At 38.7% G+C, this 17,146-nt stretch overlaps 1 protein-coding gene across 1 annotated transcript in view; it reads left to right on the top strand.

The window, feature by feature from the left end:
* The window catches only part of LOC107381817 (protein kinase C-binding protein NELL1), a 517,506-nt gene that overhangs the window by 382,167 nt on the left and 118,193 nt on the right, over positions 1-17,146 (top strand). Inside the window, exon 14 of the mRNA XM_015953703.3 lies at positions 7,613-7,735. Within this exon, the coding sequence (XP_015809189.3) occupies positions 7,613-7,735 (123 nt within the window). The remainder of the gene's footprint in view (positions 1-7,612; positions 7,736-17,146) is intronic.

The raw sequence follows: 17,146 nt of genomic DNA, 5'->3' as shown, positions 1-17,146 counted from the left end.
GCCAAGCGATTAGTTGTTCATTCAGTTATTTTTCTCAGTTTTTCTACTTACTTATTGTTCATCATCAGTCGGTCCATCTGTGGGTTTGTACCAATCTGTAATTCCAGCTTGGCCTGCAGACATTAAACAGCATAAAGTGGCGTCTCTGTCCATCAGTGTTTTATGTTGCTCTTCCTCTTCATCAGCTCGCAGCCATTAACACACTGAATATTTAATCACGTATCACCGTAAACGAAGCCTGCTTTTTCTACCCCTTTACACAAACTCTTTTGCATCCCTCTTCCACTTCGTAGTTCAACTTGGGGAGGAAATCTGTGGGATGAGAAAAGCTAAATAATTTCTCCCAGTCGCTTCAGGGCCTCACAAGCACCACTCATTAATTAAGCTGAATATATTAGTCATGACTCCCACCAAAGCTCTTGTATATTAATGAGTGTGTGTGTGTGTGGGGGGGGGGGGGGGGGGGGGGGGGGGGGTACTTTTGCAAAACTTGTGATTTGATTTAGATTCAGTGGATGTATAAGTTATCCTCCACACAGCATTATACGCCGCTACTCTTTAATGCATTGTTTATAAGTCATGTCAGATTCTAAATGAAGATGAAATAACTGCAGTTTAATTACATTTACTACCTCAGCACTAAGTTTTACATCAATAAACATGTAGCAAAAAATCTATTAACCTCATTTTCATAAACAGCAAAGACCTGTCATTAATATTTTGTGCAGGTATGAGCATGTCTAAACGCCATATTGACCGTTTTCCCTTTCACTTTAACATACATAACACAAACGTCTCTCAGTGAGATGTTTCCGAATGAAATTTGTGTAGATTTATAGAAAACATCATAAATAAAATAAACAAAGCATGATATGTTTAGATATGGAGGTGTGAAGAGAGATTTTAAAACAGCATCATCTTTTAATTTTAGAATTTTACAAACCAGAACTAAATAAAAATCTTCTAATATTTATGAGCTTCTATGATTATTCAAATTTATTCTCAAATGTATGAAACACATAGCCAATTCCACCATGCTATTATTTGTTAACAAAAGTGATGCCAACCTGGTAAAGCTGTGTGCTGAAAAGCTAACTCCACCCTTATTAAGGTGGAACGTAGCAGCCGGGAGCAGCGTCATCAGTGTGAGCTCCTGAGAGGAGGTGCTTTGCAGTTAGCTGGTCTGGAGCATACAGGTGCATGTGGCCAGCCCAGCAAGTTCATGCCAAGGTCAAACACTGCAGGGCTCCATGCTAGAGCTCCAGCTCACATTCTGCAGGCCTCACTGAACGCATGAGAGGTCATGACAAAAAAGACTGAATAAAAGGTTATGGCAGCATGAATTAGCTTTGCGAAGGTACATCTGAATTAACCATAGTAGTGTATATCGCTGTGTTTGGTAACAAAACCAAAGACACCCCGCTGACTGTCAGAACAGTGGTGGAAGATTGATCATTTGGTTAAATTTCAGTCTCTGAAGTCGACTATGAACTCCTCTGTAGACTAAAATATTCTAGATTCAGTTGTAAGGTCATCTGTCTGTCAAAGTCCAGACCTGAAGAGAACTGGAGTTTAGCTGGGCTTTTAAGAGAGCTGTGCATCATTAAATGTCTGCAAACCTCAATGAGTTAAAGTTATAAAGAAGAATGGTTCAAAGTTCCTCCTGAACAATGTGAGACACCGATAAGACCATCATTTCATGTTGTCGCTGCTGAAGGTGATCCTGTTGGATGGGGTCATAATCACATAGAGAAATCTAATTTATACACTTCTTCACTTATTTTGTCCTGGTATTTCAAATCCCTAAATTAAGAGGTTTAACTGTTTTTCTGGTTAATGTATGAACTTTTTTAAACCACTGTAATAACTAATAGAACCACTTGAATTGAACGAGACTGCCAACTATGGCCAAAATCATAATCACAATTATTGTAATGACTGTTGAAACTAGAGTGATTTTAGATTATTTCCTGACACGTTTTGCGTCAGAGGCGGCCTTTTCATTATCTTTATTCAAGCTGAACTAAATATCCCAAAGCAGAAGTGATTTTAGGCCTTTATCTGGAGGCTGCCAGAGCTCAGTGAGATGGATTTATAACACAAGACTGAGCAAGAGCTCAATTACAAAATGGAAAACAAAATATTTTAATCTGGTTTGTCTTCACCTTGTAATGATCAGAAGACAAGTTCACTGTTGAGATTTAAAAACATGTTTGTAAAGTGCATTGGGGGTGGGGTGGGGTGGGGGGGGGGGTTGCAGAGCTCTACAAGGCTTTACTTTTTATAATTTTAATGGTGATTGCAGCTGGAGAGTCAACAATCAGCGTTAAATTAAATAAATAATCTAAATGTAATGCTCAATGACTGTTTTATAAGATAAAAAATGTTTGACTGATAATGTTTTAGATTGGCCTAATGGTGGAAGTTTTTCTGCTAACGAACCTCAGAATTTTTACAGCAAAGAACCATTGAATTGTTTTTTAGTTGTTCAGCATTCCATGTATACTATTCTGTGTATAAAAACAAGGTCTTTTTGAGTAAGTCTTACAATTTTTCGAAGGTCTAAAGAGGAAAATACTTAGCAACCTTTAAAAACTGAGAAAAACAACAATTGTATTTCTGTGGAAAACAAAACAGGTTTACTGAGAATGCATAAGTGAGCATTTGTGAAATCCTGAAAGCAGAAAGAATCAGGTTTATAAAGGTCTCTTAGTGGTGATTAGTCATACAGGCTGCTATATTAAACCCTCTTCCTATTTTCTTCTGAACTACAGCTAACAGCAAACACAAAAAGGTCAAGAGAGCACTCACACTCAGCTCTCACTTCATCTGGATCACCGCTGCCTTCTTGACTTGTTCCAATCCGGTTTCAGGCCCAATTTCAACATATAATCTGCCCATGTTTGTATGCTAAATGATATTCTTGTGTCAACTGATACCGGCTCTTAAAGGTATAGTGGAGGATGTTTCTGAATTTCAGGAAAGAACCACCCTTTCCTCACTTTGGAAAAAAAAAAAATGCACGTGAGAAAGTAGCTGCCGGCCTTGCAGCCAACTTCTTTTTCTAGCAGTAATCTGAAATTAATTTCTCCAAATAGTATGCCAAACTTTAGCTTACCTGCTGAGCAGAAAAACGGCCACAGAGGCATCTTTGAGGAGCCCAACCTTCGCTTTTTGCATGCGCAGGAAGTGAAAACTACCCAGCAAATTACGATGACGACCTTGTGTGAACGTTTCACCAGAATTATTGACAGTTAAGCGGACCACTGGTTCAGATGATCCACCTGGAAAAAAAAGATCCTTTGGTATACCTTTAAGTCCTGCTCTCACTACTTGACCCAACCACAGCTGCCGATGCAGAAGACCAGAAGTATTCAACTCCAGGCATGGAGGGCCAGTATCCAGCATGTTTTAGTGGTTTATCTGCTACAATAAGCTTGATTCAGTGGTTGAATCACCTGTGCAGCAGCTCATCAGGTTCTGCAGAACCCTGTTAATCACCTGCTGATTGAAGTCAGGTGTGTTGAAACAGAGTTAAGATTAAAACCTAATACCTCTGCAGTAGACCATACAAACTTATTGAGTGGACTAGAATCTTGGGTGAGAGTAAAAGGGACTCCACTTGTCTGATTTATGTCTTACATGACTGATTGACAAATTAGTGTGAACCTCGAGGATTGCACTTCCCCCTCTGTGCCACTCTCTTGGGGAGTGCCTCAGGGTTCAATCTGAGATCCTGTCCTCTTCTTCCATTGGGGAAGATCCTAGCTAAACATGGAATGATCTACCATCTTTACGCCAACGGTTGTCAGTTTTATTTGGCACTAAATCAACCAAGCTCAACTACTATACTCTCTGACTGTGTCACTGAGGTTAAAAACGGACTTGCCCTCACTCTTCTGTGGTTCAACAGCAGCAAAACGGATGCTATTCTTTTTACGCTAAAACTCACCTAGTGTACTTTCACTCCTTTCAGTGTTTAACCAGCCTGGAGTCAAACTAGACTCTGATTTGTTTTATGTCTTCACAAATCATTGCAATGAGTTCTGCTTTATTTTTTCAACTACTTCATATAACTAGGTTAAAATCCATCCCCTGGAGATGATAGCTGGAGTCTGTCATCCACACCCCCATTAGCTCTCATCTGGATTATGCCAACTCAGTTCTGACCAGGTTAATGTATCCTGTCCTAATGGATTGCAGAAGTTCAAATTGCTGCTGCTAGGTTTCTCACCAACACTGACAGACTCCACATAACCCCATTTTGGCTGATCTACACTTGCTTCCTGTGCATCACATGATTCAATTTAAGGAACTTACTCTTGCATATAGGGATTTGAATGGTCTGACTCCCTCCTACCTATCTAAGCTGCTCACACCTGATGTCCCATCTCGATCTCTGATCTGCAGTTCACTTGCTTTTGTGTGTACCAAAGGTGCAAAACAAATCACAAGGGGAGCATGCGTTTTCATATCTCACAACTGAAGACACTTCCATCACTGAGCTTCTGTGCAGTGATCCAGTCCTTTCAATTTTACTCTACTCTTAAGTGTGCTTTCCTACACTGTTTTGATCCCTCTTACTTTGTAGTTTTTTCTTTTTCTTGCTAGTTTACATGGATATAGTGTCTCTTAGCTTCTTTGGTTTGTAATAGTGGTCTTTTAGCTTTACTGTTTTAGTCTGTGGACATCTATAAGGTCTTTCAGTTTTGTTTAGTCATATTGGTACTTTCCTCGTGCTGTTATGCTCTTCTAATTGGCTGTGGCTTTTTTCTCATCTGTACAGCACTTTAGTCAGCTGCCATGCTGATTGTAAATGTGCTCTGTAAATTGGATGGTATGGTATGTTATGGTATGGTATAGTGCGTTATGATATGTTATGCTATGTTATGTTATGTTGTGTTGTGTTGTGAGATAGAGAAGGAGAGAGAAGCAAGATGATTTACCTGCAAGGTTCAAGCAGTTGCTCCAACTTTTGAAGTTTGGCCAGCTCCTGGTCAGTCAGCATGGTCAACCTGGCTGTTATGCCGAGCCAGGATGGTGGTCAGCCCAGATCGGTTTCTCTGGATCTGCTTAATCATCTCTAGGGTGGAGTTCCATCGTGTTGGAACATCCTGAACAAGTGGTTCTGTTTTGTGTCCATGTGCAACTTGTTTTTCCTTTATTTCCTGTGCTGGACTATGCTTAAAATGTCCAACAATCTTGCGACATTTGGCCAGAACACTTCCAAATCTACAGTCATTAAGAGACACTGTAACAGTTCTTTGCAGAATGTGGGCTGTACAGGGCAGGTGTTCAAATGGAAGTAGTCTGGCGGCTGCAACCACGTTATGAGCATTGTCGCTACCAAGTGTGGTTAACTTGTCCTTGATTTTCCATTCGTTTGCTACATTCAGAAAATGGTCATCACACGCCTCAGCATAGTGTCACTCTTCAGTTTTATTCAATGTTAGTGCAAATGATTGCAGAGTCCAGTCATTGTCAATAAAATGCACTGTGATGCCCAAGTAGTTATCATTGTTCATTGAAGTCCAGTAGTCTCCTGTGAGCGCAACGTTTCTTACTTGCTCAGGCTTGCTGGACTAATTGCTTGCTGGCTAATTACGTGACAAATTTTAACGCATTAAACATTTCACATTAATTAACTAAATTAACGCGCTATTTTTCACAGTACTAAAACATTTATATTAAAACTTCTACATTTTGGTTTTACACTAGCCTTGCATACGATATTCCATTTTGAGAAATTCAACCCGTTCCTACAATCTGAGGAAATTAGATTATTTATCCACAGCCACGTGTGTCCAAGGATGGAATCCAAACTCATAAAAAAACTACTGAATTACTGTATAGTGATAATGTTACTATTAAAATTGCTAGGTTGGAAAGATGACATTTACATGTTTTGCATGAACCAGGAACACTCTTGATTAATTGTGTCCAACACATTTTCTGTTTGCTGTCAAAGAAATATGTCTAGTTATTCAAATAGAAATAACTGAAATCAGGCCAGTTGACTTGTATCCGTTTATTCTGGAAAAACATTTTTTACTTTACATTTAACACACCTCCACACACACAAATCAGTGGTTAAATTACTTTTTCAGCATGCTATCAATTTCTGAAAAAGCCCCTTAATCAGCTGTTTCTTCAAAGAACCCTCTACAACATCCTAGAGAACTAGGACTGGTGCAAATTTTCTCAAAAAAAAAAACCTATTTGCTTGTCTTCATAACATTTTGAGGCAGCTGCACAATGTGTTTATCTGATGGATCTACAGTTAAACCCCAGTCTGTAGGCCAATGCCATAGCATATATTTTCACTTTGAAGAGTAAAAGGTGAATTGCCTTTTTTTTCCCCAAGGGCTGCAAAAAATAAATAAATAAATAAAATAAACTGTTAGCAAACAGAACTTGAATTACAAGGCAGCCCCCATTCCTATGTCTATGCTTTTATCTTTACAACCAAAATAAAGTCTGGATATTTTGATCAGAATGTATTTTCTGTTTTTGCAAATGTGTGTTTCTGCCGTTAATTAGGGCTACCAGGTAAAAATAAAACATTTTCAGCTGTCTGTTTAAAAGGAGAAAATGATTACTCATGAGGAGTATGGTTTTTATTTCCTTTTTGATGTCATTCGTGGTACATATACACATGTAGGTGAAAGCAAACCTCCATAGACAGTGTCAGTGTTCATAATAATATTTTGCAATCTGCATTGTCTGCTATTTCTTCCTCGCCACCATTTGAACAGGTTTGTTATTGTTCTATATTTTCATGACACATATATTCCACAATGCTGCAAAAATATGGGCTGCACCTGAATGACTAAATAGGTATCTAGCAGACTAATTTCCTGTTGCAGATGACACAATTCCAATAAATGGACACATACTTTGACTGTGAACTACCTTGTAGGTCTGCATTTTTGGAGGACACTTATATAGCTCATTTCACACCAGTTTAATAGGAGTCAGCTTATCACACAGCATGGAGCCAGTTACTTTTACTACATGTGATGTTTGCCTGAAGTAAAACAGGGCAATTATCTTCCAACAATGAAAATTCACAATGCCAAGACCTTTTTAAACAAGTAACTAATAATTTTGAAAGATTATCATTAATTATTTCAACTAATTTAACTCTCAGTTTTTGCAGTGCATTGTTCCTCTACCGCATATGCGCCATAGTGGGAGTTCACTAACGAAGCCTATATAATTAGTCTAAATGAGGCTGATTCAGAGTAGTTAGTCAGTCAGCACACCTGGTACACACCATGGGCTTCTGCTGCTAATGATGCTTTTTAAGTAAACACCAGAAAAAAAAGGAGCAGAGCTTTTAATGTTGAAAATGACTCTCATGAATCAGCATGTATTTGAAATCCACTGTGAGCAGGCCAAGCAGAAACAAGGTTGTTCTGGGAGATGGTTGTTAGAAAATCTCTGCTTTTTTCCTGTTTTCTCAGCCAAGTAGCTGCTTGACTTCCTTTCCGAGTAGACTTTCTGTTGCTTCTCAGATGAAAAAGCAACGACTTATCCATTTTTCACACAACACAGAAAGCCATAGTCGCAGTTACTCTAACGATGGAGTTTTCCTCTCCCTCTCCCACAGAGCACGACGAGTGTGCCAGCGGCCAAAATTTGTGTGATGAAAACGCCATCTGCACCAACACCATCAGAGGACACCTGTGTACCTGCAAGCCAGGCTATGTGGGCAATGGTACCATCTGCAGGGGTAAGTTTCCTTCCAAACTCACAACAACCCAAGCCTTTCATCACATCCTAATGCAAATCATTCCCCACTCCATAACGACATGGTTCAGGCCTCTTTTAAATCACCTGATCAGGCAGCAGCTGTAGCAGAGATGGTGAAAATTGATTCTGGATCAATTTCAGCCTGTTTTTGCACGTGTGCTACCTCTCCCACATTATTTTCCCTGGATTCAGTTAACCTGTTGCCCTAGCACCCGGCCTGGTTAATACTTCACTGACTGGTTCACCTGCTACACCTTGTCTAAGTATGAATTTCAGTCAGTTTCGTACAAGCAAATACCAGATTTTGGTCAGAATGTATTAATTGTTCTGGATGACCAATGTCTAAAATTTCTGGGAGTTACTGAAAATGTCAAGAATAGAGCTGGTGAGATTGCTTCATGGGAGCAAAACGTTAATGAACATGTATTCTATAGACAATAGAACTATTATAACGTATTTTATTATTTAAAATAAATAAACGAGTAAATATCAGATGGGATAGTTACAGTATGTCATAGTGTTGATTGAGTTTATCTTATGCTGCTTTTTTAACCTACAATTAGGTTTTATTCCACTTGTTTGACAAAGAGAAACACATTTAACTGATTTTTTTATGTTACTAGTTGCACAGCAAACCAGAGGCTTGCAGGTACTTTTGTTCTGCCATTGCATTCCTGTATAGTTGTATTGATGTTGATTGTTGTGCAGCTGTCTCAATACCCTCGTAACTCATCAGCTTGCCTGCTTGTGTGTTTATGCACATTACCTCAAATCTTCAAGGCATCCATGGTTCACTGAACTTTTAAACAAGTGCATTTATCTGAACATCCAAAGGATGACTGGTCCTCCGGGACAGCAGATGCAGGGCAAATTCAACAAGAAAGTCAATAATAGTCCAAGTAGGGCCCCTCGTAGAGTCTGAGGAGACTCGTTAAGAATTCCGACTCCATTGACCTGTTGAAAGAGCGCCGCAGCTCCAGGTCTTTGATGTAAAACATTTATCACCTGAGTCCATCATCACAGCTGCCATAGAGGAATGGAATCCAGGGGGGGTTGAGTCATCCGCTCACTTGAGACCTAACACACTCCAGTCAGTCAAAGAGATGGAAAACACACTGTACATGTCAGTGTTATTGCAACCAAGAGATCTGTTGAAATACTTAACCAATTTGATAAGAGGAACCTGGTAACTACTGCAGAAGGACAGGACACAAATAATCTTGTCTTCTGTCTTGACTTCCAGGAAAAAGTCATTCAAATCACAAAGTTAGTATTTGTCATGTTCACATGTGTCTCTGACAGGTATTAAATGTGATCAAATATTTGAGCTTGTTATTTGGCTTGAGTACCTTTCAATATTTTTAAATACAATTTTCTTTTCTTTTTTAATAAACTTGTTCTCTAATTAAATTTCACTCCTTCAATATTTCACCACTATTTATCATTGTTGGCATTTGTACTGGAACATTTTTTTTCTTCACCAAACAAAAAAATGCTACAAGTCACGTTCACTGTGTGGAAACATGAAATGTGTTTCTCCTGTTTTATGTTTCAAAACACTTATCTGTTACCACTGAATATTTTTATATTTAATGATATTTTAGGAGTCGGGTGACGACATTATTTCCCCAAAAGGCCTACTTTTTGGGATAGCACCTTCAAAATTAAAACAATAAAATTTTGTTTGTCAAAATAAAACTGTGTTTATAGACCAGCACACTGAATTATTTATTCATAATGATTGATTTTCCATCAGTGTCGCACAAGCTGGATATCTGTGGGTTAAAAAAGGATGGCAAACCATTCTTTCTACATGAAAGTGATATATTTTTTAATGTAGCTAAAACTTTTCTTACAAAACAAGCAAACCACAAACTTGTGGGCTGCATGGTGGCGTAGTTGTTAGCACTGTTGCCTCGCAGCACGAAGGTTGAAGGTTCGAAACTCGGCTGCGGCCTTTCTGCGTGGAGTTGCGTGTTCTCCCCATGCATGCGTGGGTTTCCTCCGGGTACTCCGGTTTCCCCCACAGATCACAACATGCCCTATAGCAGCCTTTCTCAAATGGGGGTACGCGTACCCCTGGGGGTACTTAAAGAAACTCCAGGGGGTACATGAGAAAATGTACATTCATTTAAAAAAATAATATCCATGGAAAATCTTTTAAAAATAATGTAATAAATATTTTAGGAAAATATAAGTAAAAGTTCATAAAATGTGTTTTATATTCAGTAGAAGTAAGCTAAATTCATTATCCCAAAATCCCAGAGTCTCCCCCATACCAGGATGGTTAACTCTAACCTGTTATATAACGCCTGGCATCACCAGTCAGTCACTTGGATCACGTGGACACGTGGCTGAAGCGCAGCAGCAATTCTTTAGAAAACACGGAGGGACAAGTGGCCAAGAAGGCCAAACCAGAGCCGGCAAAATTCCGGCTTTATCTTGAAGATTATGTTTTATTTGGATTTACTTCCACAAGTTGAAACCCACCCAAGGCACTGTGTTTTTTCTGTGGTGAGAAATTAGCTAACGACACTGATCAGAGAAGCAGACTGTGTCTAGAAAAGAGCTTGATCACAGCAGTTGCCTCCCTGCCACCAAGGATGAAAAAGATCCTCAGCACAAGCCCAAGTGTCTCACTAAAAAGTCTGTAAAAACACTCCGTTCAGTGCAGTAATGTTAAGAATTCAGTCTTCTTTTTGATTTTTAAAAATATATTTTGAGATTTGCATTTGTTTTTAGCAATTGTTGTTATTTAAAATGACGTTAATGATTTATTTTAGAGAACAGATATACTATGATCCCAAAAGGGAACACTTTATGTTGATATGTTTTTTATGAGCACAAATCTTTAATTATAATTAGCTTAATCATTTATTTGGCCTGTATTTGATATATAGTTTTTAAATATTTCTAATTATATATTTTTTTCCAAATAGTTCAAGAGATACTACAAAAAATGTGCAGTGTTTTGCACATTTATGGATTGTTCAATGGGCAATCTTATGTTTTAAATAGTTTTATGGTGACTGTTTTCAATTAATTAATTAGAATCACATTTTAGTGATGAAAAATATTTCCAACACATTTAGTTATGGAGTATTAACAATGAAAATATTGGAAATAGTTTTTTTTTTCAAATGGTTGAATTTTGTACTTGTTTATCAGTTCCAAAATTTAATAAATCAGTCACTGAAGGCACCGTGCTCTATTTAAGGTCTTTTGTGTTTTACAACCAAATGTGCTTTTGCTCTGATTAGGGGTACTTGGCTGAAAAAAATATTTCATGGGGGTACATCAGTGAAAAAAGGTTGAGTACCACTGCCTTATAGGTTATAAATTGTAAGTCGCTTTGGATAAAAGTGTCTGCCAAATAAATAAACATAAACATAAACATTGTAGAAGATGATAAACAGCGAACTGGGAAATTACTTAATTCTGGTTTTCGGTCAATTAGTGCACTTCTGGTTAAAAGCCACTTAATAAATCATTGTTTATTGTGGTAATTACAAGGATAGAAGGAAGAAAATCATGTCAGCCATAGTAATGATAATTTATTAGACAAAGCTGCAGCAGGTGTGCATTAACATGTGAAGATAAATACAGAAATGGAGAGAAGGAAAAACAAAACAGAGCCACAGAAGCATAAAACGATGGAATAACTAAAGATGCAGCTTCCATGATGCAGCTGCAAATCAGGCATTAGGATGAGCTGCAGGTAGAGCAGGTCTACAGGGAGATCAGTGTAATGTGCAGAGTGCCTTTCACACAGTTTAAGGCTCTGGATTTTCTCTGCGCTACATAAACACACACATACTGATACAATCACAAGAGTAAAATATACAAATTAAACCCACCAATACATTTCTCTGTGGATGGCATCTTAAATGTGTAAATTATAGAATGCGGGGACTCAAACCATCTGTAGTGAATAAACTGTTAGGTATAAGTGTGCAGAAATAACCTAAGGTAACTGAAAGGTGAATGTTTATGCTCCAATGTAAATTAGTAATTTAAAAGAAATGTGGTAAATGAAGATCATAAAGATTTGGAAATCATTTTTCAGCTATAAACAGCTCTAAGGGGCGGCAGGTACTGATTAACTAGTAGCCTTTATGTTGGATAAACGGTAAACAAAGGAGTGAATGTGTGAGAAAATGAATATTTGTAAGATAAATGAAAGGTTACACTGTTACTGGACTAATGCACTACCTCTGTTCACTCTGTAAACTATATTTTTGTAATGAATCTACTTTGTGTGAGCTTTGAAGATAAGCATCTCTAGGGGCTAATTAAGTTGTTTTATTGGCTAGCTGCACGATAATTCACACAATATGCTTTATTCCATTCCTTTGCATAATCATTGTGTTTTAGCTCAACAAGGAAACTAAATTACAGGCATGAACAGAAATGGTTTACTTTATAGTCATGGTTTAGGGCTTTATCTGTTTTTTTATTTTTTATTTTTGCTGGAATTCAAATTATTTGCTGTAGGCAAACATTGAGATTTGGGTAATGCTTTAAAATGGAATGAAACTTGATATAGGTTACTTATGTTCTGCGTGTAAATCAAAGGGTTCTTGAGAAAGCCTTAGAGAACATCAGATCCTCACATTTCCATTTGATCTCAGTGTACCTTGACCGTCTAATTTGGCACTTCAGTTAATGACTTGCAGTTACTCATAATTGAATATGGATCGATGCTACTTTAAAGCTAGCCGATGGTTCTACTTTTCCTCTTGGTAAAACGTGGAGTGTTGTCTCCAGGATAGGAATGAGTCTTTGTTTCAGATGGAAGAGTTCTGGGATCTTGGTGTCTTGTTTACTAGTGATGGGAGGACAGTGCAGTGGAGACAGACCTTGAATTTGTCAGCAGTAATGAGGGCATTGCTGCTGTCTGTTAAAGTTAAGCAAAAGTTCTCTAATATTGCTGATCTATCTACATCCCAACTTTCCTTTTTGCTCAAAAGTCTGATCACAGCAGAATAAGTTCATTATTCTGAGTGGGGGGGTCAACATGGAGTCACTACTCCTCCACATCATAAGGAGTCAGCAAAGGTGGCAAGGGCGAGGAGTGGCCATTGCTATCTCCCCCCCCCCCCCCCCCCCCCCCCCCCCCCCCCCCCCCAGGTGTTAACAACTCATATTAATGTTCAGTCAAACCATATATTGATCTTGTTTATTCAAGACATAATTGTAAAACTAAATAAAAATATTACAATTAATGAGTAAAGAAATAATCAGGTTTGTTAAAAATACGTTTCAGCTGCTCACCATTTAAAACAAGTTTTTATCTCCATTTTTTTTAAACACAGCAACAGGTGAATGAACCTAAAAAATACATTTTCAAATTAAATTTGGGATAACATTTTGAATAATTGAAATGTATTTTTTCTAAAATGTTTGTGTTTGTAAAATTTAAGTTCAATGTTTTGGAAATGTACTTTTATTTTAATAAAAACAAATAAAGGAGCAATGCTGTACATCGCCACAGGCTAAATTGTTCCAGAGTTACCACATTTCTTTGGCCCCATCTGGCCACCCCTATCAAAGTTTTCTGGAGGAGCCCCTGAGAGCTGGGCGTCATATAGGTTACATGCTGGTTGTTTTCTATTGGAGGTTTTCCAGGCTCATTCAACAGGAGTGAGATTTGAGAGCAGGCCCAGACATCACTGGGATTGTATATCCTTGTTGGCCCAATATGGCTGCAGACCTGGAGACCACAGATTCTAGCTTCTATTGTTATTGAGACAGCTCCTTCTAATGCCCGGATCTCTGTGCGATTTTTGGCCTTCGCACAGGATTGGTCATGTCACACTGTGAGAATTCCAGAAAGGTGGCACACTGTACGGCACAAGATTTCAGTGAGCCAGACTGCACGACGTCTCACAACGTCATGAGCGCACCTCCTGAAAGCATACGTCAGCAGACCGCTAACCAGAAGAAGTCTGAAAAGATCAAATAAAGCATCGCCGTTAACACTACTTTTTAGCGTCAGCTCATGACCCAGTTCATCTTCCTCAAAGAGGAAGCATCGTTTTAGAAAACCTCGCTTTGATCTCAGACTCCAGCTGTGTGTCTCCTTTTCCCGTCTTCCAGATAAACAGCTGAACTGTCTGTTGGACATTCTTCCTTCTGATCCTCAATAAACAAAAACCCACTAACCTACAGAGAAGTAACAATCTGTCACTGATAAATGCAATATCTAAATTTTTGCCATGAATTCTGTCTCACTTTTAACTCACTGAGCTCATCACACACGCTGTCACGGAGCAGTATCCTCTCTCTCTCTGTGACAAAACTACTGAACCATCCTTAGCGGCGGATTATGTGAAATTTCCACCAACAGCAAAGGGATCTCGTGTTTTGTGTTTTAATTTTTATGTTTGTGAGCTTATCTTCTCTCACTCTCACAGATCAAAGAATCACAAATAAATGTCTGTTTTCATGAATTTCAAAATAAAACCCAAAATTTGCAGCTGAAACGGGAAAATGCCTGAACACAGCCAAAAACTGGTTTGGGGGTATTTTTCAAGAGGAAACAACATCACACGCTAAAAAGCTCCTAAAGTGGATTTTCCATTATATGGCCTCTGAGGACTTTTTCCCTCGTTTTAGAAAATAGCTGTTAATCATCTGTATGGTGTCTAGATGATCATCAGGTTAACAATCATGACCGTGTCTCCTTACTGAGGATCTTTGTTATTGCCAAGTCTGAAATGACTAATAATGCAGGTGAATTTTGCTGCAGCTCGCCTATTCAATGCTGGCCAATTAGTATTATGTGAGCAGGGGGTTGCAGTAATCTGTCTCTATCCCCCCCCCCCCCGAGAACTCATTACTCTGATAGCAAAAGGGTTGGCCAATCGACTGGTGCCTCCCATCTCAGGGTTTTTCCTGGCTCAAATTGAGGCAGAGGTGGTACCATCCTGACCATGGGCCAGCACATGCATACTCTGTGCATTCAACTGCCTCACTTTTTTAAAGGCAAAATATTATAAAAAGGCTCAATAATATGCATTAGATTAGTGTTTAGTTCCCTTTTTCCCATCTGATATTTATAGTTAAAATATTTTTAAATATTTGATCCTCATTTCAGGAACATTTTAGGTTTGTATTAATAACACTCATCTTAGTCAAAATAACACATAAATATATCCAGTAAAATATAATGCATTTCATTAACATGCATTTGTATTGGAAATGGTAATAACATTTCATTTCTGCTGCTAACAATGTAATGGTGGCATGTCTATTATGTACGGGTTAGGGTTGGGGTGTTCAGTTTTGCCTTGGCCCCCAAAATGCCTTGAAGCGGCCCTGGGTGTGTGACTGAGTTTTGAAGGTGATCTGAACTGTATCAGATGTATAAATATGACGTGTATATTTTATTGTTTTATACAAGTTAAAACGTGTGGTGGAGATAAATCTACCTACATTTTACTTTCAAGCTTTGTTTTCTTGTTTTTATTTAACTATTTTCCTGTCCTGTCTGTCTCTCGTCTTCCTGCATCTCCTCTAAACTCTCCAGAAAAACTGCTGCCTGGATTCTTACTTTTTCACCTCATCAGTTACTTTTGAGCAGATCAAAGGGATCTCCTGACCATAAAGCGAAGAGCGCGTTTCAATGCTGCGTCAATGAGGTGAAATAACCGCAGCACACGATGAGCGGAGTGCGTCAGGAATGATTAAAAGGCAGAATACCAGTGGATTTAAACAGATATGAACGATCATGTGGTAAAAATAATGTTTTGTTGTGCCACCTTGAGAATGTATCGTGTGCCGGACGCAGCGGGTGCACCAACGATCGGCGCTCTGCGTCCTCTCCTCTTCACAGAATCCCGCTACGCTGAGAGTTCATAAATGTTGTAATATAGGAACTGGATCTTTCCCTGAGAGATATCTTGCCCCCCATAAATCGATCCCTGTTCCTGAATGAAAATCCGGACATTTTGATCAATGTGAACCCCCCCTCCCCCGGACGCCCCAGACAGAGAGTGGAAAGTGGACATGTCCGGGTGAAAGAGGGCGTATGGTCAGCCTACAATAGCACCAATAACACATGCGGGAGGATTCCTCTCACGGAAGCAAGTGTCTTCCAAACCCTGCCTCTCAGAGAGACTTGTCACTTAGAAAATGTTCCCTGATTGTGAAACTTTGGCTGAATAGCGCTTGTTCCTTTCTCCAATGTGGCGACACATACATGAGCCTCTGAGGCAAAAGTCCAGAAGTTCATATCCTCTTCAGCTCAGAAAGCTTCTATAGCAACATTTGATTATGCACAAGCAGGCAACCTGTCATTTCGGGTCTTTATCATTTTTGTTTAGATTTTAAAAGATGACAATCTTTACTTTTAGAAATGGCATACATAGAAAAAATGAATGCAGTAAAATAAAATATATTTTAAATAAATATTCATTCATAATTTTACAAGCACAGAGAGCCACATCAAATAGATGAAAGAGCCATGGGTTGCTGACCCCGTAACTAGCGAGAAAAGCAGTTTTTGATCTTTTTCTGCAGCGGTTTTAGAGCTTTTCATTGCACCGCTGCTGATACAGCGCCTCTATAGTGGCGCAATGCTGCAACTGCAGTTAAAATAACATCCATATAGCTGGGGGCAGAGTGAAATCAGGCTGGGGCGGCACAAAAATAGCTGGAGGCGGCCGCCACGCAAATTTGAACGCAGGAAAAACCCTTCATCTCATTCCACCCATACATTACCACTGCCCTCGCAGGAGTTAGAAATTGGCCTGTGTGTGACTGTAGCCCCTCAGCTTGTCACTGCTAATGTTACTTAGGGAAAAAGGTATTTACATTATCTTGAGGAATTAGCCTTTACATACAGGGCAGAATTTAGTGTCACAAACTAAAATATGTAAAGAATTTCTGGGTTAACAGAGCAGCAGGTGATGGTGTGGAAACTTGACTTGTTAAAAAATAACACAATTTTATTTCCAAATGATAAAGCCCAACCTCCTGTTTTCATTCCTGGAAAATGACAAGAATGATTCATGTAGATGGAGTTAAAATGTCTTATTCCATTAGTCTTTAAAGGAATTCCTCTCAAATCCTTGCCCTCAGTGATGACCTACGAGTGACGTGTGTTAAAAGGACAACTTGCCTGGAAACATGCTCTTCAATTAGTGCCCTTTGTTCTCTCAGATGCATTTAGAAAACTGCTATAACTCCTGACCGGATAACAACATTGCAGCTATAAAACAAGTTGTGCTAAATATAACCTAAAAGACTTCAAGCCTGATTTAATTACTCACTCATGGTTATTTTTTCAGGTTTTTCTAAAATCTGAAAACCTTAAATTAACAGGTGATGAGTAACATTGAAGAAAAATTTCCATGTGAAGATGTTTTGACTTGGCTTACTAAAAAGA

Source organism: Nothobranchius furzeri, chromosome 9, assembly GCF_043380555.1.
Source record: "Nothobranchius furzeri strain GRZ-AD chromosome 9, NfurGRZ-RIMD1, whole genome shotgun sequence".
NCBI lineage: Eukaryota > Metazoa > Chordata > Actinopteri > Cyprinodontiformes > Nothobranchiidae > Nothobranchius > Nothobranchius furzeri.
This window is presented reverse-complemented; position numbering and strand designations above follow the sequence as displayed.